General features: G+C 35.6%; 1 protein-coding gene across 1 annotated transcript; it reads right to left on the bottom strand.

Annotated features, from left to right (window-relative positions):
• Positions 1–217: 217 nt before the first annotated feature.
• On the bottom strand, positions 218–23419 carry LOC111417678 (pickpocket protein 11-like). The gene is made up of 10 exons (XM_071197734.1): positions 23304–23419; positions 23056–23247; positions 12069–12329; positions 11931–12018; positions 11774–11872; positions 1478–1670; positions 1366–1419; positions 1206–1314; positions 1057–1154; positions 218–1003 (listed from the first exon to the last, which is right to left on the bottom strand). Exons 1-10 carry the CDS (start codon positions 23411–23413, stop codon positions 915–917), a joined length of 1293 nt encoding a protein of 430 aa, XP_071053835.1. The 5' UTR covers positions 23414–23419; the 3' UTR covers positions 218–914.
• Positions 23420–23502: the final 83 nt, after the last annotated feature.

A 23502-nucleotide genomic window follows, 5' to 3' on the forward strand; every position in this document is an offset into this window, starting at 1 on the left:
TCAAAAACTAAAAGTTATTTTTCAAAACGGGTTGGTTCATTGGAAAGAGGACACTTTTATTAACACTTTGGGAAATTTTCATACTCATATTCCAAGAACTGGATTTTATACGAATTTTTAAAACTTAATCGGCGAAAATTGAACAATTTGAAAAAATTGTCGATCATTTCAAAAATTTATTTCTTATGAACTGAAAGTGATTTTTCAAAACGGCTTGTTGCATTAAAAAGAGGATACTTTAATTCATAATTGGTGATATTTCCACAAGGATCCTTCAAGAAATTAATTTTATACCCAATTTTGCAATTGGAAAATTCGAAAAAATTTTCGATCATTTCAAAACTTTATTAAATTAATTAACACACTGTATGTAGTGTTAAATACAATAGAACCACTGTTAAGGGCGAACTCTGGTTATCATTTCATCAGTAAAGCATTTCTTCTTGTGAGCTAATCTTAATTTCAGGAACCATATCTAACTCTAAAAAGAACTGATTTCGTTCAATATGTTGTGGTATTACAGTCAAAATGGTTTAGTTACATAAACCCTTTGAATGTAAAATTGAATGTATTATAAATAACGAAAAATGAGCTTTATAAAAGAATCTTGCATCCATCTGACTTTTGTAACAAATTTAAAACGCTCCTCTTAATTTAAAAAGAAGATATAACAACGATTTTATGTAAAATTTGGCGCTATATTCTTAAAATGTGGAGATTCGCCCAACATTGTAATGAAGAAATCTCTTTGTGAGTGTTTATTTATCGAGAAAAAGTTAGATGATATAAAGGTATCGTTGTTATTTATGCTAAAACTAAATTTACAACTGAATTACTATATCATAAAATTAATTACAGTTATTGTTGGTTGTCTACAATTCAGGATTTACATCAATAAATTTGTTGGTTTACCTTTAACGTCTAAGAAATAATAAATAAATCAATTCAATTACACTTAATAAAGAAGCTCCAATAAATAAGCCAGCATTTCCCCCAATTGATACTAAAAAAAAACTAATCAATGCATTTAATTAAAAAGAAAAAAAAAGTACGAACCAACCAAATCCATTGCTGTTCGCACAACATTTCTTTTAAATCTCGATGTTGGAAGAGATCCCATTTTTAAAATAATCTTACTGGGTACATTTCCAATACTAAACAACAATTAAAACAATTTTGTTAAGTTTCAATCAGTATTTATCTACCTTTTACTATCAAAAATGACTTTATATTCCGGTTCTGTACACGAAGGAACACATTCACAAACCAATCCAGGTTTATCAAAGCCTTTGGCATGCAATCGATTTACAATATCTACAAATACAATCATTAACGTTATTTTAAAAAGTATCAGAAAAAGCATACCAAATTTGTCAGTTAAACATTTTAATCCATCAACATCACACATTTTATAGTCTCCTAGGAAATAAAAAATTCAAATTTATAAGTTAATAAAGTTGGAATCTTTTTAATTTACCCAAAACTGGCATTAAATGATGGGTGCAATTGCAAAGATCTAAATGAGCATCTGCGTGGCACTGAACGATGCATGTTGAGTAGCTATAAAAATTGTGAACGATTAAATTTGGGGGATTTTCTGATGGAAATCGGCAATTTCGGATTTTTACTGGTACGTGAATAACGTTTTCGTCATTTTCTATTTCGGTTACCTAAAAAAATTTGAATTAATTGTTTTCAAAATAACACAGGTCAACAAAAAAACACTTTATAATAAACATTTTAGTGTTTATTAGATCCTTAAGCTTTTTCTTGTTTTAACTTAAAGGCTATCTCTAGTTCTAAGGGTGAGAAATCGCTCTTAAGGTGGAAGAACTGCAACAGCGGTCAACTACAGAGGAATTGAGAAGGAAACGGGAAATCACCGAATCATCATCTCATTTCCCCACTACAATATAATGAAGAATCTATAAAAAGCTCGATAGTAAACTCCAAGTCACTCAACACACAGGTAATTGACTTTGAGGAAGTCTTCGGTAAAGTTCAACCTAATAAGATGTTATAAATGCTGAAAGATATAGAAATCTTTTTCGAGTTAAAGAGAGTTGATGAGAGATGGGACGCATGTGAGGAAATTAAGAGTCGAATAACTAAAGCACGAACAACGTTAATAAATATGAGGCAGGACTTTTGTACACGACTTAAAGAACGATTTAAAAATCAGAATGCTAAGATGCTTTGTGGTCCTTGTATTTTCCTTGTGGTCCTCTGCGAGGTTGAGTTCTGAACATTGTATAGAACAGTGGTGTCTATAACGTCGATCGCAAAGCAGTTTTGAGTCGATCGCCAAAAAAATCATGAATCAGAAATATCTATATCTGGGCCTCAGAGCAAAAAAAAGGAAGGTTACTTTAAACCCTTCGGTCGATCTTGACAAGACATTTATATAAAAAGTCGATTTTGATCAAAAATAGTGGACACTATTGCTCTAAATCGATTAAACGTCAAAATTGTTGATTTTCGAAAATTAACTCAATCATAACACAAAAACTAACAGCGATGGAGAAATACTTTTTATACATAAAACCTTAGTAATGGACCATAAAGACTAGATCTATAAAAAAAATTGAACCCAATTATAACCGTTCTTTATTTAGTAGCTTTAAATCGACTAAACATCAACATTGTTGATTTTCGAAAATTAACTCAATCATAAAAAAGATTGAACCCAATTATTACCATTTTTTATTTATAAGCTCTAAATCGATTAAACATCAAAATTGTTGATTTTCGAAAATTAACTCAATCGTAACTCAAAAACTAAAAGCGATGGAGAAAAACTTTTTATACATAAAACCTTAGTAATGGGCCATAAAGACTAGATCCATAACAAGATTGAACGCAATTATTACTATTTTTTTATTTATAAGCTCTAAATCGATTAAACATCAAAATTGTTGATTTTTGAAAATTAACTCAATAATAACTCAAAAACTAAAAGCTATGGAGAAAAACTTTTTATACATAAAACCTTAGTAATGGGCGATAAAGACTAGATCCATAACAAGATTGAACCCAATTATTACCATTTTTTATTTATAAGCTTTAAATCGATTAAACATTAAAATTGTTGATTTCCGAAAATTAACTCAATCATAACTCAAACTAAAAGCGATGGGGAAATATTTTTTATACATAAAACCTTAGTAATGGACCATAAAGACTAGATCCATAAAAAGATTGACTCCAATTATTACTATTTTTTATTTATAAGCTCTAAATCGATTAAACATCAAAATTGTTGATTTTTGAAAATTAACTCAATAATAACTAAAAAACTAAAAGCGATGGAGAAAAACTTTTTATACATAAAACCTTAGTAATGGGCGATAAAGACTAGATCCATAACAAGATTGAACCCAATTATTACCATTTTTTATTTATAAGCTTTAAATCGATTAAACATTAAAATTGTTGATTTTGGAAAATTAACTCAATCATAACTCATAAATTAAAAGCGGTGGGGAAATATTTTTTATACATAAAACCTTAGTAATGGATCATAAAGACTAGATCCATAAAAAGATTGAACCCAATTATTACCATTTTTTATTTATAAGCTCTAAACCGATTAAACACCAAAATTGTTGATTTTCGAAAATTAACTCAATTATAACTCAAAAACTAAAAACGATGGAGAAAAACTTTTTATACATAAAACCTTGGTAATGGGCCATAAAGACTAGATCCATAACAAGATTGAACCCAATTATTACCATTTTTTATTTATAACCTTTAAATCGATTAAACATCAAAATTGTTGATTTTCGAAAATTAACACAATTATAACTCAAAACCTAAAAGCGATGGAGAAAAACTTTTTATACATAAAACCTTAGTAATGGGCCATAAAGACTAGATCCATAACAAGATTGAACCCAATTATTACCATTTTTTATTTATAAGCTTTAAATCGATTAAACATCAAAATTGTTGATTTTCGAAAATTAACTCAATTATAACTCAAAAACTAAAAGCGATGGGGAAATACTTTTTATACATAAAACCTTAGTAAGGAGCCATAAAGACTAAATCCATAACACGATTGAACCCAATTATTACTATTTTTTATTTATAAGCTCTAAAGCCCACTTTTACCACCTCTTGATAAATTTATCCGATGGATAAATTGGCGCTCTTAGGTCCATTACTACCATCTTTTAGTTAAATTTATCTGATAGATAAACCCATCTACTAGCCAATGAGAACGAGTAAAATAGCCGTAATCGTGGTAATAATAATAATAAATGCCTTTATTAGAAAATAAGCTTAATTGAACAAAAAAAAACATACAAAAGAAAATAGGCGAGTTCCAGCTTGTACTAGTTAGTACAGCTGCTCTAACTAACCTAAGAAACAAAAAAAGAAAAACATGACTCGGCCAAAAATTACAAAGCAACAGTTAGATACAACAACAAGATTGCAAAACATGTCAGATCAGCGTTTGCCTCCACGTAGACATTGTTCAAGAAAACAAGAATATTTCTGTGTAAATTTAAACCTTCGTAGTGAGAACCCCTTACAATTATCGTCCACCTCATTATATTTCGAAATTATTTGAAATATGTATGATCTCTGAAACAAAGACAAACGATAGAAGGGTGGCGACAGTCTTCGACGAAATCGCGTATTTATTCGGTGGACATCATTTCGAAAAGTTATCAGTTGGTAGAGATACTGTGGTTCCTTGCAGTTTATAATTTTATGGTATAGGCACAAACACTGCACTTTCCTACGATGATACATATTTAGCCATCCCGCATCCTTCAGTTTATAAGATATTCTGTTATATTTTCTAATTCAGTATATATACCGAAGACACGAATCTCTTAGATAGCTTAACCAGAAGATGGTAGTAACGAGCCTTAGCCAATGAGAGCGTTTAAAACTTCTGTAACCATGGTAATTATCTATCGGATAAATTTATAAAGAGGTGGTAAAAGTGGACCTTAATCAATTAAACATCAAAATTGTTGATTTTCGAAAATTAACTCAATTATAACTCAAAAACTAAAAGCGATGGGGAAATACTTTTTATACATAAAACCTTAGTAATGGACCATAGAGACTAGATCCATAAAAAGATTGAACTCAATTATTATCATTTTTTATTTATAAACTCTAAATCAGTGGTGACCATAACGTCGATTGCCAAAAAAATCATGAATCAGAAATATCTATATCTGGGCCTCAGAGCAAAAAAAAAGGACGGTTACTTTAAACCCTTCGGTTGATCTTGGCAAGACATTTATATAAAAAGTCGATCTTGATCAAAAATTATTGGACAACATTGATATAGAACTATCTTGAAGATTGGCTGGGTAGATAGAATCACGAATGAACGGCGACTTAGAAAATCAACTGAATTGACTTATACCATAAAGTGTTGAAAACTCATATATTTCGGATAGATTATGAGACATCCTGAAAAATACGCCTTAATACATTTAATAATACAGGGAAAAATAATGGAACGAAGAAGTGTCGATAGAAGGACTACATCTTCTTCTTTCTCTTAGATCCGGATTGTTATTTTTGAAGTGGTTGTCGGAGGACTTCTTGGGTGGTGAACTGTTTGTTCTGATCGCATGTATTAGATCGAAAATTTATTAGGATAGGTTTTCCTTTTTATTTCAGCAAAATTCTCTTATTTCATTGCAAAATCATGGTTTAGTGTAGTTGGTGGCGTTTATATTAATTTTTTGTTCCGCTCTAGATTCTTCTGCATCTTCTTGTATACTAGTTTTTGTTTCCTGCAACCACATATATACATATTTTTCCATTCCGCTGCATAGTAAGAGTAAGTTCTTTGGCCTTTAGTTTGTGCTTTTTCATGTCGATGATAATGTCCTGATCTCTACCGTTACATGACGTGATGTTCTAGGACTACATCCTGGTTAAAAAATCTTTTAGAGTTTGGTTTGACAAGTCGTCCGCACAGTTGTTTCGCGCAGCCGTGAACAAAGTAATGATAACTAATCTAATAGCCAATATTATAGTCAACGATCGAAGCATCACTATCTGCACTAATTAACATATCCAGCCTTCAACAAGTGGAAGCGTACAAGATCTTACAATGTTCTCCGCTTCCTCCACAGTAAGCAGTGTCTCTACAACATACACCATAAAGCTACAGGAGAGTAATTCAAAGCTCCAGGTAAAGGAGAAGAAAGAATCACACAAGGACTGAACTCTGAGGAAGCACGAGCTAAGGCCATACAGCCTATTAGTGAAGGGGAGAAGATGGCCAAGATACCTCGCTCCGAGAGTACGACGTCAAAAAGGCCTGAAACCAAGCGAGCGGCGACTGAAAGGCAAAAGCCTACAATTGCCAGCTTCAAGCAAATATTAGAAGGCAAAAAGATGGGAATTGCAGATTCCGTATTTCGGTGAATTTTAGCACAGTCCAAATGCAGGCTATTCAAGAGGTAATTATTTCACGAACAGTGGTGCTAAGAGAGGGACGCGAAGATGAAATTAAGCCTAAATTCCTTGGAACCAGTTTAAAGCAGACAACAGACTGGTTAAAGTCTGTAACACCCAACCCTGCAACCATGGGAGGGGGCATCTCTAATAGCAATCGATGAGAAGAAGCTACCAAAAGCGACTACCTTGAACGCCTATTTCCCCAACAGTGCGGACCAGAAGTCGAACCGCATTCTGAAAATCGGTCAAAACGAAAGCCTGAACACTCAACGAATGGAGGGTGCTCAAAAGAACGACTCAAGGCAATAGTGCCATTCTTACATTGTCCTTTCAACATCCCTCTATAGAGAGCCTTAAAAAAGCTAACTACAAGGTTAGCTATAAATTCGAGCAAATTACACTGAGGCTACAGAGTGGCAAGCCAACGGCACAGGAGAAGAACCCAAGCCGAAGCCAGGTATTTCTGGAACCTCCAAGAACCCCAAGAAGGATAAAGGTCAAGTAAACACCAAAAGTATGGGTAAGAGCCAACAACTGCCAAAAATTCATCCAAACCAACATTCAGCGCTGCAAAAGTACCTGCAACGTGCTGCTCAAGGGGTTCCATAGCTCCTCCACACATATTGCGCTGATACAAGAGCCATATGTATATGGAGGTATAGTCAGAAGACTAACGAGAAATGCAGATAAGATAATTTGTTGCGGGTCATTATAGCCTCGGTCTACTTTGCCGGTGAATCGGACAATCTACCGTTAGGAGGAACGAAAGGCCTCATCAAGTACTGCAGGGAGAGGAGAAAACAACTCGTCTTGTCTATTATGCATACCATCTCGCATGGAACAGCTCAAACGCAAACAAAAGGGGTGAGCACCTTATTAAATACAAGTCTGGATATCCTCAACAGAGGTAACCCAACCGTCTTTTGTAACAAAACGACGACAAGAGGTACATCACTTTAGCGGATCACAAACAGATTCGCTTTGTCATTGTAGCAGATACGACAAAACTAATAGAATTCAGAATCCCCTCACTGATTTGTGTTCTTATTGCAGACACATCAGCAAAGAGGTTGAAAAAATATTGAAAGCAGAGGGGATCTTGAAATAGCCTTTATTCAATTAAACAATATTATACATATAAATCAAGTTGTTCAATAAAACACAAAAGAGCACGATTCAATGTGCCTTGGTATATATAACAGTCAGGTATTCCAAACTGGAACATACATGGGACCACAACAGTGATCTGAATCCATAAAAAAACCTCGCAACGTAAAAGACATACATCCGTTGACGAGTAATTTGGGTATAACCGTGCCGAAAAGACGGCGGATCACAGCCAGTTTGGGAGGCGAGTCATATATTATTAAGGCACTTAAAGGATGCCCCCAAGATAAATTGTTGAACACTCTATCAAAGTATGGATTGACGATTCAAGGATATCCAGATGACCTGTTAATCACAATCCGAAGTAAATTAATGCAGCAAGTAGAAATAGTCCGTTTCGCTTGGAAAAGGAAGCTACAACTGAAAGCACCTTCCATTGAAGGGTTAACCTCAAAACAGAGGTCAAATACTGGACAAGGCGAGGGAAAAGGCCATTATGGCTAACCAGATCTGCTGCAGGATTCTTGGACGCAACTGGCAATAATTAGACCCATGGTCGTCTATGCTTCATTGGTTTGATGGCCAAAACCGAATCACAAGACAGTGCAACAACAGTTGGTACAAATTCATCAGCTAGCATGTCCTAATATAATAGGTGCAAAGAGATCTTTTCCGACGGCTGCTCTTAAAATCCTACTTGGATTCACACCACTTCATCTGTATATACAAATAAAAGATGCAGCTTTAAGTCCCTTATCACTGAAAACATACACTTCACTCAAGTTGATGCAGAGTAACGTCAGAGGACATCTCGAAATCCTCAAGGACTATGTCTAAAGTATGGGTATCAACGGATCAAATAGCCGCATTAAGTTGCTCTTAAGCTCCACTTTTCAAGCTGAAGTTCTTGCCATAAACTTCTGCACCGTTTTTAACCTTGAAAAGGGATAGAAAGGGACTTCGATAAACATCTTTACGAGCAGTCGGGGTCCCCTAAAGGCAATTCAGGCCTACATGTGTAAATTCGCACTGGTCAAAGAATGTACCGGCAACCTGAGAAAACTCGCCAGAGGCAATAAAGTTACTCTATGGTGGGTTCCAGGTCACAAAGGCATTGACGGCAATGAAAAGGCGGAGAAGCTGGCCAAAAAGAAAGCAGCGACGACGCTTTGTATTCATATTCATATTTATTTAAATAAAGTACAGAAACGATACATTATTACGGCAAAAAAGATATTACAATAACTTGCATTTAGAAAATGAGTCGGTTAAAATCACAATATGCTAATTCCGTTGCTCAATATCCGCAATGGAATTACAATATCTTCCTTGTAACATTGTTTAGTAGTGAGTCTTTTTTGTTGTGAATATATTCAAGACAGGTAAGTATAAAACAGCATGACAAGGTGAGTATTTTTAATTTTTTGAAGTGAGTTCTGCAGCTTTCATGATTTCTTAGCCCAGCTAGTATACGAATTGCCTTTTTTGTATTATAAAAATGGTCTCCATTTCTCTTGATGCGCCCCACGCTATAATCCCATACGTCGCTATACTGTGGAAATATGCCAAGTAGACGTCTCTGATGGTAGGTTGCAACGTATAGTCTAACCAGTGATGGGCGCTAGGTAAATACTCGGCGGGTAGGTATTTCTAAAATGGGTATTTATCCGGGTATTTACCCCGGCCCAGGGTAAATACCCAAACAGTGGGTATAAAAGTGATACGAGTAAAAATATATCAGATTCCAAAAAAAAAAAGAAGATGATGGGGACGTTGAAGACGAGGAATTGTCAACAATCCAAGACGTATTATCATTAGACGAATCTGTCGTATTTAGATTAGATCAAGTTATTATGATTATTACCATCAAGCAGCCCTCTGCGTCCATTGTTGGACATAGACCTCCCGTATTCTGTTCTATTCGATTCTATTCTATGCCGTCTGAATCCAATTGTTGGTCATTCTTTAGACGTCTGCTTCGTTTGTTCGCTCGCGGTCTCCACTCAACGAACCGTTTTGTCCACTGCTCATTCTTCATTCGCGCGACATAACCAGCCCAGTTCCACTTAAGCTTTGCCACAATGTTGACCACATCATTTACGCCGGTTCATAGGTCTTCATTTCGAATGTAGTCCCTCAGAGTTAGACCCAAGGTCGACCTCTCCATCTATCTTTGCGTTACTTGGACCCTCTTGGCAGTGACTATCGTTAATGTTAACCTTTTCTCTTGAAGATGTCTCTAAGTTTCCCATACGAGTGTGATCCTTCTGTTTAGTTCGCTTGTTTGATTATCTCTCGATACACGAACCTTATAGCCCAGATGTACATAGCTGTCAACCCTCTCAAACTCATTATTCACAATGTTGATGTTAGAGTTGGGAACAAGATTGATCATAAATTTTGATTTCTCCTCATTGATATTTAGCCCGACTCTTGCACACACCTCCTTTAAGTAGTTCAGCATTAGTTTAATCTCTCCAAGGCTCTCCAATACGATATAAGAACTATATCGGCCGCGTAGCGCAAATTATGTAAGTATTTGCAATCAATGTTTATGCCTTTTTGGGTCCAATCCAGTTGTTTAAATGGACTCTGAGGACTGTGAGGAACAATTTGGGTTCAACATTGTATCGCCTTGTTTTACTCAAATCAGTACTTTACTACTTCTACTCTCTTCAGTACTTTCATGCAATTTTTCCGTCATTGTAGCATTCTTGTAGATGCTATAAATAAGTTTGGTATATCGATAATCGACTCTGCATTCTTGAAGTGCTTGCAAAACTGCCATCAACTCAATTTAAATTAAATTTTATAAATACCTCTAAATACCCATCTTGGGTAAATATACCCCCGGGTATATATCCAGGAAATTTACCCTTGAAAATAATTACCCAGGTATTTAACAACACTGGTCTTAACACAATATAAGGCATTTGATAGTCGTCCTTTTAAGTCGGATATGTGTTGGGTCCATTTAAGCGTTTCGGAGATGGTAACTCCAAGAAACTTTATGGATTTTTCGGTTATCTCATCATTTTGTTTTGCGTAAAAGGTGAGTATATTTGTTTTTTCTTTATTTAGTTTTAATTTGTTTATGGAAAACCAGTGCTCTGCCTTTTCAATGTTTCAATGTTTCACTTCTTGTAACAAAAGATGTGTCATTCGTATAAAGATCAATTAACTCTGTTATGATATTTTCTGGCAAATCATTAATATATATGAGGAATAGTAACGGTTCCAAGGTCGATCCCTGGGGTACTCCTGTTGCCACGCCTCTTCAAGTTGATTCAAGTTGACCTCGCCAAAGAACTGAATGTTTTCTTCCTTGCAAATATGATGCTCGAAACTTTAATGCATTTTCTCTTAATCCATATTTTTGTAGTTTGCCTAATAATATTGAATGGTTCACCGAATGGAAGGCTTTGGTTAGGTCACAAAATGCAATTTGAGTGAACTTTTATTGATCAAAACCGACTGGACTCCAACCCGCTTTTGGACTACGAAAATTCCACTTAAAACAGGTATTTAATAGATAGGAGGCCTCAAAGTTTTGCGCTGAAAACAACTTCCAGGGCACAGACAGGCGAAGAGTTTGATAACTCCGTCGCAAAAGAAAACCAAAGAAATTTCATGCCTCAGCAAAGGTCACACTCTTAGATTTCCTGACCGACCATACGTCCCTTAAATACCATCTATTCAACATTGGACAAGCTGATAATCAGAGACCGCTGAACATATTCTGTGGGAATGAATCACCAGAGTCTGCCTAAAACACAAAACTTTCGGAAAAGTTCGCCTGACATCTACTAAAGGAACAAGACCTTGGAGCAATACTAAGTTTCATCAAGGACCTACATTAGCCCTAAACCTTTGGAAGGCTTAAGTTACAATAGATCTCATAGGTCGCAGTGACGGGAGGGGTCGCTCTCCTCAGCCCGGTAGCAATAATAATAACATATCCAGGATAACATTATCCAAAACGTTTGGTGGTTAATGTGATGTAATTAATGGTGTTAATGTGGTTACTCATTTCTTTCCATATCATTCGAATAGCAAATCTAAACACTTCTATAAGTACGAAGATTTTAAACACTTCGTTTCCTTTTTTGACCATGTTCTAAGATCTAGTTTTTCAATCACAAAGTTGTCACAAATACGAGAAAAACTGTTTTGTTTTATAATTGACCTGTGTAATCAATATAAAGTTAAATAAAAGCAATACTTTAAAGATAACATTATAAGATTCACCCAACATCACATCTCTGCGTTGATCCGGATCTGAATTAATAAAAGGAACATCTTCGCGAGCATGAAAATAAAACTGAAATTAAAAAAATTACTTTAATTAAAGATATAATGAAGAAATATGATTTATTTACTCTTATATCATCGATTGGTTCAATTATTAATTCTCCGGGTCCCGTTTTTCGATTCGATTCCATGTCTAGGTGAGATTGAAAAGTTTTTCTTAAAAATAATGGTTATTAATAAAGAATACAAATGTATACATTTTTTACTTTGTATGCATTGAATTTAAAGAAAAGCAAACTCCGTATTCCGTGTTTAAAGGTAAAAATTTTTCGCAACAATCGAATTTTTGCCCTCTCCACAGACAATTTTTTATTAACTTTTTACAAGGTTTTCGAAACCTTTTAACCATTTCTTTAAAATTTAATCGGCGGCATTCTTCGCAATCAGCCGAGCAACTGTAACAACTTCCCGTGAAGAACACTAAGTCGGCTAAAAATTGTTGTACCGGAGAATATTCTTGAGTATCACTAAAAATTACCACAAAATACAAAGTGATTATTAGTGATGGAACGGATAGTGATTTTGAGAAAAACCGGATATCCGGCATTTTTATCCGGCCATTATGGTTATAACTTCTGGTTCATTTCTGAAGTGATATCCTATATTGCCACATTATTGCGATATTTGAATAAAAATGAAATTAATAAGAAAGCTGATAAGAATGTCAACTTATTTGGATCCAAGATACAAAATCAACTTTTTTGATGCTGATTTAACTAACGAAGCAACTCTAAAAGGATACTTTAATTAATAACTGGCGATATTTCCACAAGGATCCTTCAAGAAATGAATTTTATAGCGAATTATGAAAATTATCGATGAAAATTGCAACATCGAAAATTTTATCAAAACTTCAAATATTGTTTTCTCAAAAATTAAAAGATATTTTTCAAAACAGGTTAATTCATTGGACAGAGGACACTTTTATTAATACTTTGGGAAATTTTCATACTCATATTCCAAGAACTGGATTTTATACGAATTTCTAAAACTTAATCGGCGAAAATTGAAAATTCGAAAAAATTGTCGATCACTTCAAAAATTTATTTCTCAAGAACTGAAAGTGATTTTTGAAAACGGATTTTTGCATTAAAAAGAGGATACTATAATTAATAATTGGTGATATTTCCACAAGGATCCTTCAAGAAATTAATTTTATAGCAAATTTTCCAAGTTATCAATGAAAATTGCAACATCGAAAATTTTACCAAAACTTCAAATATTGTTTTCTAGAAAAACTAAATGTTATTTTTCAAAATGGGTTGGTTCATTGGAAAGGGGACACTTTTATTAACACTTTGGGACATTTTTATACTCATATTCCAAGAACTGGATTTTGTACGAATTTTTAAATCTTAATCGGTGAAAATTGAAAAATTCGAAAAAATTGTCGATCATTTCAAAAAAATTTTTCTCAAGAACTAAAAGTGATTTTCGAAAACGGGTTTTTGCTAAAAAGAGGATACTTTAATTCATAATTGGTGATATTTCCACAAGGATCCTTCAAGAAATTAATTATAGCGAATTTTGCAAGTTATCGATGAAAATTGCAACATCGAAAATTTTATCAAAACTTCAAATATTGTTTTCTCAAAAACTAAAAACTATTTTTCAAAACGGGTTGGTTCATTGGAAAGAAGACACTTTTATTAACACTTTGGAAAATTTTCATATTCATATTCCAAGAAATGGATTTTATACGAATTTTTAAAACTTAATCGGCGAAAATTGAAAAATTCGAAAAAATTGTCGATCATTTCAAAAGTTTATTTCTCAAGAACTAAAAGTGATTTTTGAAAACGGCTTTTTGCATTAAAAAGAGGATACTTTAATTAATAATTGGTGATATTTCCACAACTATTCTTCACGGAATTAATTTTATAGCGAATTTTGCAAGTTATCGATGAAAATTGCAACATCGAAAATTTTATAAAAACTTCAAATATTTTTTTTCTCAAAAACTAAAAGTTATTTTTCAAAACGGGTTAGTTCATTGAAAAGAGGACACTTTTATTAACACTTTGGGAAATTTTTATACTCATATTCCAAGAACTGGATTTTATACGAATTTTTAAAACTTAAAAGGCGAAAATTGAAAAATTCGAAAAAATTGTCGATCATTTCAAAAATGTATTTCTCAAGAACTGAAAGTGGTTTTTGAAAACAGCTTTTTGCATTGAAAAGAGGATACTTTAATTCATAATTGGTGATATTTCCATAAGGATCCTTCAAGAAATTAAATTTATAGCGAATTTTGCGAGCTATCTATGAAAATTGCAACTTCGAAAATTTTATCAAACTTCAAATATTGTTTTCTCAAAAACTAAAAGTTATTTTTCAAAACGGGTTTGGTCATTGGAAAGGGGACACTTTTATTAACACTTTGGGAAATTTTCATGCTCATATTCCAAGAACTGGATTATATACGAATTTTTAAAACTTATCGTCGAAAATTGAAAAATTCGAAGAACAAGCTGAACAACAAACAAGTTGAAGAACAAGCTCCTGGCTGCGGTATCAAAGATAATTCCGCCTTGCCAATTTGGCTTCCAATCCAGAAAATCAACGTCCCAGCCACTAACTATTCTGGTTTCCAACTTCCAGGCGGCACGTTTTGTAAAACTGAAATCCGCAGTAGTGTTTCTGGACGTCCGAAAGGCCTTTGACTCAGTGTGGCACAAAGGATTGCTATTTAAACTGGACAAGCTAAAAACGCCATACTACCTTCTAACCCTGATAAACCAATTCCTGTCGAATCGCTCCTCCATCGTGAAGTTGAAAAATCACTTCTCCCACAGCTTCTCCGCTCAGCAAGGCCTTCCTCAGGGTTCGCCTATCTCTCCCTCTCTATACAATCTATTCTGCCACGATGTTTACAACGACAACCCAGACGCCTTTAACCTCACTGCATACGTACTACTTTATGCCGACGACACAGCATTGGTCTCGCACAGTAGGGACATCACTTCTTCGGTCCGTAAGCTGCAGACGCTCATAAATGAAACGGAAAATTGGTACCGAAAATGGCGCATCCTACTCAATCCCAAGGTTTATATATAAGAGGTTGTCTAGGTTCGTACGCAACCATACTGCGCATTACGTCACATGTGGAAAATAATACCGCCAAGAAATTCAGATCAAACAAAGGCATGGAGCACCACATGGCCATGAGGTTTTGTGTGCCACCCGTGATCGCTTACGTCACGAAACACTCCTGCTCTTGCCCCTCGCCCACAAACTAAAATCAAAGTATTGCAGCATAGGAACTTAGACAACCTTTAATATATAAACCTTGACTCAATCCCACAAAAACACAATTTTTTGTCCCATTCCTTTCACCCCGCGCTCCCTCTCCCACAATTACAATCCAATCAACGGCAATCTCCGTCTCACCAACCTGCAAGTATCTTGGCATAACACTTGACTGAACGCTTAAGTTTTCTACTCATGCAACCAAGGTGAAGATGAAAGTAAAGACTCGCGCCAAACACTATAAATTCCTCTCGTTCAGAGGTCGCGGAATCTCTACCTCATGTGCCTCGCACATCTACAAGATCATATGCAGGCCCATCATAGAATATGGATCAATACTGCTAAGCGACGCACCAAGAAGAACGAAGTACCACCTGGAAGTAGCGGAAAGATCTGCACTGAGATCCATCACCCGAATTGGGAACTCCCGTAATCCCCTCTTTAACCCTAACAATGATCTGCTATATCAACTTACCGATATAACCCCTATCCATACCCGCCTTCAATCTTTGTCCGATAAATCCATCCTAAATTTTCCTACCAACGCCTTGCAACACACGCTTATATTGCCTCGATTACTCCACCCTCGCAACAATTCACCTCTTCTCTTCCAAAAATTCCTAGCCGTCAGAGAAGACTGAAACAAGCCGCCGACTACAAAAATCACGGGCAGAAAGACCCTAGTCGATAGCCCTATTCTCACCCCCTCACTTTTTTATTTTTGTTGTATATACATGTTTGAGGCAGATGACGAATTCGGCCCGTGGCCGATTTATTTAGACATATCGGCATATGTCTAAAGCTGTTAGGTCACATGACGAAAAAATGATACAATCGGGATTTGACCATATCAGTTTGAACACGTCCCGATATGTACATTTGCACAATGCGGCGATCCGATCGGAACTACACATAACCTCTTTTGGGATGTTTATGAGGGACATCACTTACGTGCAGTGTGTTTATTAGTACGTTTTACTGTTTTTAGCAGTTACCGAAGTTATAAAGTTTTAAATATAAAATGGTTGACTTTAAATATGGAAAGTGAAAAATATTTAGTTGAAAAACAAATTTTTGAAACTAAGTTTTTTAAATTAATTGAAAATAGTGGCGCTAATAATATTACCACCGTACTAACTGTTGAGCATTATTTAAGTATTTTAAATCAAGTAAGTCAAGATTATAGGCGTTTGAATAGATTTGAAATTCTAAGAATTGGTGATAAAGAGAAAATTATTGCAAAACGAAAGAATGATGATATAGTTTCTATTAGGTATTATTGCGATGTTACGGAGGTACACGGCATTTTAGAAAAAGTTCATAAAGATACTGGCCATAAAAGAAGATTAGGAGTGGAAAAAGAAATTGCTCAGAAATATTGTAATATTCCCAGAAGTGTCATTGAAGAGTATTTGAAATTATGTGCTATATGTCAATTAAAGAAAAAATCGAAGCAGAAAGGATTAGTAGTAAAACCAATAATTTCTACAGGATTTAATAAAAGGGGACAAATTGATCTTATTGATATGCAAACAGAACCGGATGGCCCTTATAAGTTTATTATGAATTACCAAGACCACCTCACAAAATTTGTGTTTTTAAAACCTCTAAAAACTAAAAAGGCAGAAGAAGTAGCATATAACTTGATGGATATTTTTTGCATAGTCGGGGCACCTTGCTTACTTCATAGTGGCAATGGCAGAGAATTTGTGAATCAAGTAATTACTAGCCTTGCAGATATGTTTCAAGCGAAAATAATTCATGGAAAACCACGTCATTCTCAAAGCCAAGGGTCCATCGAGAGAGCGAACCAAGATGTAAGAGACATTTTAATTACTTGGATGCAGGAAAATGAGACAACTAAGTGGGCAGAAGGTCTAAGATTTGTGAAGTTAAAAAAGAATAGATCATTTCACCGAGGCATCCAACGTACTCCATACGAGGCTATGTTTGGCATCCCACTTGTTAATGACTTAAAAGATTCAAATCTTCCGCTTGAAATTGTAGAGAAGTTACACGATGAGGACGACATTTATAGATTAGAAAGCAGTGTTGGTAGAAACATAGAACAGGTAGTGTCTGAAAAATCAGATTCAGAATTTCAAAACAGTGATGGAGGAAATGAAAAAGATGTACAAGAAAGCTTTCCCATAAATTATTCCAAAAATGATGATGTTGAGGAAGAATTGTTGAGGTAACCTAAAAAAACGCAGAGAATTTACATTGCTTATTAGTATTATTATATGTTTCATTTTAGGAAGAACGAAATCCGATTAAAATCAATAAATCAACATCAGTCTCATAGTATTGCATGTTTAAAAAAGCAAGCAACAGAAATGTTACAGCAAAGTTGTTCCAAATTCCCAAAAATTGAAATTGGGCAGAACGTTTTAGTTAAGATTCCTGATGTCGACAGAGGACGCTTAGCTCCTCGTAACATTTTGGCTGTTGTATTGTCCGAGAAAGATGATTTATACCAACTTGGTACATCAACTGGCGTCTTGGAAAAACTATATGCAAGGAATGAGTTCCAGGTATATACTTAACTAATATTTTATATATTTAAACGGTAATAAGGTTTTTCTTTTCAGCCTTTTCAAACGAACTCATTGACATCTTCAGATGTACCCATCGGAAATAAACTCAGTGTGCAAATGTACATATCGGGACGTGTTCAAACTGATATGGTCAGATCCCGATTGTATCATTTTTTCGTCATGTGACCTAACAGCTTTAGACATATGCCGATATGTCGAAAATAGCAACATCGAAAATTTTATCAAAACTTCAAATATTGTTTTCTCAAAAACTAAAAGTTATTTTTCAAAACGGATTGGTTCATTGGAAAGAAGACACTTTTATTAACACTTTGGGAAATTTTCATACTCATATTCCAAGAACTGGATTTTATACGAATTTTTAAAACTTAATCGACGAAAATTGAAAAATTCGAAAAAATTGAAGAACATTTCAAAAATTTATTTCTCAAGAACTGAAAGTGATTTTTGAAACCGGCTTTTTGCATTCAAAAGAGGATACTTTAATTCATGATTAGTGACATTTCCACAAGGATCATTCATGACATTAATTTTATAGCGAATTTTGCAAGTTATCGATGAAAACTACAACATCGAAAATTTTATCAAAACTTCAAATATTGGTTTCTCAAAAACTGAAAGTTATTTTTCAAAACGAGTTGGTTCATTGGAAGGATGACAATTTTATTAACACTTTGGGAAATTTTTATACTCATATTCTAAGAACTGAATTTTATACAAATTTTTAAAACTTAAACGGCGAAAATTGAAAAATTCGAAAAAATTGTCGATCGTTTCAAAAATGTATTTCTCAAGAACTGGAAGTGATTTTTCAAAACGGCTTGTTGCATTAAAAAGAGGATACTTTAATTAATAATTGATGATATTTCTACAAGGATCTGTTAGCGTTCTTTTATGTGTGGTGCGGCTTTTGTACGATAGATGGCGTGGGGAGGTTCTTGTGGTGTGTATATTTAAAAACTGGCACATATGTAGTCATAAGGTTTAGAGTAGAGCAGTTTAAAAAACCGTTGGATTAAGTGTAACCGTTGGATAATAAAGAGTTGTTTAGCCATTCAGAGGAGTGTGTTTAAATAGTTAACATATCAGAAGTGGGATAGGGATAAGTTCTACTGTGAAGTGACCAAAAGTCTGGACCTACTGTGAAGTGCCCAAAAATCTGGACCTACTGTGAAGTGCCCAAAAGTCTGGATCTACTGTGAAGTGCCCAAAAGTCTGGACCTACTGTGAAGTGAAGTGCACAAAAGTCTGGACCTACTGTGCAGTGCCCAAAAGTCTGGACCTACTGTGAAGTGAAGTGCCCAAAAGTCTGGACCTACTGTGAAGTGAAGTGCCCAAACGTCTGAATCTACCCGTGAAGTGATTTTCGCTGGACAGATTCCACGTCCAAGATTATTCTGGACTTATGAGTGATCCACATAGTGAGTTGCCGTCAAACAACACCGAACCGAATAAAGCAGAAACAGGGGGCTTTTGTTTCAATTTAAACGAAGCAGGAACTTCGACCATGGCGGAAAAATGCAGAACGTGTTGATCGCACTGACCGAATGTTTGCGAGAAATGCGAGCCGAGACTAATACCAGAAAAGCCGAACTTGCAAGTAGTAAACCAGAGCAATTCCAAATAATGACTGACTTAAACAAAACCATTTCAACGTTCGATGGAGATGTTGATTTGTTGTGCGCCGCAGAATGGATACAAGGTATCGAAAATAGTGCTTCGATGTATAAGTGGCCGGAATGTATTAAAATAGAAACGGCGAGAAACCATCTCGTAGGACCTGCACGCGATTGGTATAACGCACGAAGCGGCGATATCCGAAATTGGGATGACTTCAGGGTAAAATTTGAGAAAACGTTCATCGAAACTACTAGTACGGGAGAAAAATGGGACCGTATGCGAAAACGAATTCAAAAACAAAACGAGTCCGTGATGTCGTATTATCATGATAAATATAAATTATGCAGAGCATTACAATTAAACAATAACGAGATAAAAGAGGAGATCTTACGAGGTCTTTATTCGAGAGTGATTGCCGGTAATTTATGCGTTAAGTCTTACGGCGATTTAGATGAATTGTACCAGGATATCGTAAATAGTGAACGATTAATTGAAAAGAGAAAGGAAGTTCACGAAAAAAGAGAATCAACCACAGGAAATAAAAATACAAAATCACAAGGTACAATGTTGCGGAAAAGCGTAGGGGAAAACGAAGGTGAGCAAGATCAACGTAGAAACAAGTCAGAAGGTATAAAATGTTTCCGATGTGGAGGGTTGGGACATATGGCATCACAATGTCTAAAACGAGAAGCAGTATGCTTTTTGTGCAACAAACCAGGGCATCAACGTAAAGATTGCAGATGGAGAAAAGAAGATAGTGATAGAAGGGAAGTTCGTGTAATAGAAGATACAACAACGACATACAACAGCGGTATTGAAAAGTACTTTAAGCGAATCCTATTGAACGAGAAAAAGTATGTGGCCTTAGTCGATCCAGGGAGCGCCGTTTGTACAATTCAAGCTCACTTGGTTGATGAGAAAAATCGGCAGAAAACAAATATTGAGCTTACGGGATTCGGAGAGGGAAAACCAGTAAAGTGCAGCGAGAAGATAATCGCGCGGGTAATGGTGGACGAAGTGTTCGTAAATAACGTGGACATTTTTGTGGTTCCAGAGAACGCTCAATCCGTGCCGGTGATAATTGGTCGATCTTTTACGGAAGCTCCGGAGTTAGCTTACGCTCGAATTAAAGACAGTCTCGTGTTTGGTTGGGATGATTCGTTGCCGTTTAGTGAAATCAGCGAACTTGATCGATCGCGACGCGAATGTGTGGTGGCTGCTGAGGACGTTATTGTGTCTAACAATTCAATGCAGCTAATCAAAGCAAAGGTAGCGAACATTGATGTACTTGTACCAATGAAAAACAAAAGTGAGAATCCAAAACAATTTATGAAGGACGACGTGGTTGGGATTGTGCGTGATATAAACACTATTTCGGAACAAATACCGTCGAAGGAACCCATAACAGTGGATATGCTCCGGGTAGACAGTGAAACAAAGGACGAAGTGATTGACAAATTGGTGGATTTGTGCAACGAATATCGTGACTGTTTTGCGTTGAATGTGTCGGAACTAGGATGCACAAATGCGATTACTCTGGATATTGACGATTCGGGAGTGCCGGTAAGATCGAAACCATATCGCGCAAATATTGACGAGAGAAAAACTATCGCAGAAATTGTAAATGAATGGAAAATAAATGGAATCGTGACGGAGACCGATTCTCCTTACGCGAGTCCGGTCTTATTAGTTAAAAAGAAAACGGGTGAACCGCGTCTAGTGGTGGATTATCGGAGGTTGAACCAACAGACGATAAAGAAAAACTTTCCGATAGCCAGTTTGGACGAACATTTAGAAAATTTACAGAATGCCAAATTATTTACGACGTTGGATCTGGCACAGAACTATCTGCAACTACCCCTTAGTGAAGCAGCAAAACTGAAAAGAATAATTGAACTTCTTAAAAAGCCTAAACGTATACGACAAGAAGAAGAAGAAGTAAAATTGTATGAGATTGATAACTCTAGATTAGTACGAAACGTGAAGGTGGGAAAAATAGAGAGAAAACTCTACGTTGTACCGAAAAGTGTCCGGAAAAGTATTGTGGTACAACACCATGATGGACAAGGACATTTCGGAGTGGATAGAACGATGGCGAGCATTCAAAAGTATTATTGGTTTGGAGGCATGAGATCATACGTGAAACGTCATATTCGAGCTTGTGTTGAATGTTTGTTATCAAAGATTCCAAGTGGGAAGAAACCGGGAGAACTACATCCAATACCTGTATCTCAGCGTCCGTTTGGACGCATTCACATTGATCACCTAAGACCATTAATTCGTAGCAAGAAGGGAAATGTACACATACTGGTGGTCGTGGACGCGTTGACTAAGTTTGTTAAGTTGTATGCGGTTCGTGATACAAAGACTGTTTCGACAATTCGTGTATTGAAAAAGTTCATTGATCAATTCGGGATTCCAGATCAAATTGTCTGTGACCGGGGAATAAGTTTTACATCGGACAATTTTCGGAAATTCATGACGGAGTGTGGTATTAAACAAACGCTAAATTCGTCTCAATGGTCAAGTGCGAACGGTCAAGTGGAACGAGTAAACCGAACATTAATTCCGTGTTTAATGACTGAAAAAGAAGAAGAGGACCGATGGGATACGAATCTAATTCAAATAGAGCAGAATTGAAATCTTGCGGTAAACAAAACCACTGGTAAGACGCCGTACGAAGTACTTTACGGGTATTTGCCAAAATTTGGATCCGCTAAATTAAAAACAGTAGCTAAAGACGCGCAGAACGAGTGGATACCATCTGAAACTGTACAACGTGAAGTGCGCGATGTGATCGAAAAAGAATAAATTCGATATAAAGAACGATATGACCGAAAAAGATATTCAGGTTTAAAATTTAACGTTGGTGACATAGTATTTATGAAGCGTGTCGCGAAGCCGGGAGATGGCGAACCGACAAAGCTACAAGATAAGTACCGAGGGCCGTTAGAAGTGATCGCCGTACTGCCAAGCGACACATATCGAGTGGCAACCTTGGACGTAGAAGACCAGCGAAAGTTTGCCACAACTGCCCATGTATCGCAATTAAAAATATACCAAAATCATGAGGAGTCGGATGATGAAACCGATGAAGAATCACCATCAGATGAGAGTGAGAAGGAGCAAGACGATCCGCCTTGTCGCAGTACTTCAACGATAGAAATCGGAGAGGAATCTACAACTCGACGAATACGAAGAAAACCCACATATTTAAATGATTATGAAGTATAACATCGCGCGGGTGCGCGATTAACATCAGGGTGGCCGAGTGTTAGCGTTCTTTTATGTGTGGTGCGGCTTTTGTACGATAGATGGCGTGGGGAGGTTCTTGTGGTGTGTATATTTAAAAACTGGCACATATGTAGGCATAAGGTTTAGAGTAGAGTTTAAAAAACCGTTGGATTAAGTGTAACCGTTGGATAATAAAGAGTTGTTTAGCCATTCAGAGGAGTGTGTTTAAATAGTTAACAGATCCTTCAAGAAATTAATTTTATAGCGAAATTATCGATGCTTATCATTGCTAATGACAAACCTGATATAACTAAAGTTGTATTCAATGAAAAAAGTCCTATTTGGATTGAACTTAATTATTATCTGCAGTGTCCAACACCTAAAAGACATACTAATTCCTGCGAATGGGGGAGTACTATGTAATAGGTTTTTAATATCCGGCCAAAGCCATCCAGCCGGATTTTAAAAAATGGTCGGATAGGCCGGATATCCGTTCCACCACTAGTGATTATTATAAATTAAATCTTACTTATCGTTAGTCCATGTAATATCAGCACTATTAATTTCGCAAATTGTAACTGCGGGAAATGTAGTGTTCCAATCTAAATAAGCAGTTTCAGTTACGAAACTAATCGAATCGTTTTTGTAGCTTTCATAAGATCCTTTTAAAATAATAAGCATTCCGTAAATTGATAATCCCATTATGATTAACCAAATGAATCTAAATAAAAAAAAAATATTAACTCATTACAATTTCTTTGTTAATTTTCTTATTACCTTATCACAGGGTTGATTTTATCATCAACAATGTATCGAATTCCGTGCAAACTTGTATTTTGAGCGCAATATTTTAATTTCGATAACATTTCGACGCCTTCCTTTGCCATCAAACCTCTAAATAAAAACAAAGAAAAGATAAAGGGTGCGTGACGCTTTCCCTTTTATTGATTTTTCTTATTGATGTGTCTTTATGATG

Source organism: Onthophagus taurus, chromosome 7 (genome assembly GCF_036711975.1).
Source record: "Onthophagus taurus isolate NC chromosome 7, IU_Otau_3.0, whole genome shotgun sequence".
NCBI lineage: Eukaryota > Metazoa > Arthropoda > Insecta > Coleoptera > Scarabaeidae > Onthophagus > Onthophagus taurus.

What these genes read in the sequence shown, in the direction of transcription:
- LOC111417678 (XM_071197734.1), bottom strand. Translation starts at nt 23,413, where the DNA reads ATGGCAAAGGAAGGCGTCGAAATGTTATCGAAATTAAAATATTGCGCT. An exon ending in AAAATCAACCCTGTGATAAG is followed by an intron (nt 23,248 to 23,303) that starts GTAATAAGAAAA and finishes TTTTTTATTTAG; the next exon opens with ATTCATTTGGTTAATCATAA. An exon ending in TCATTTAATGCCAGTTTTGG is followed by an intron (nt 1,420 to 1,477) that starts GTAAATTAAAAA and finishes TTTATTTCCTAG; the next exon opens with GAGACTATAAAATGTGTGAT.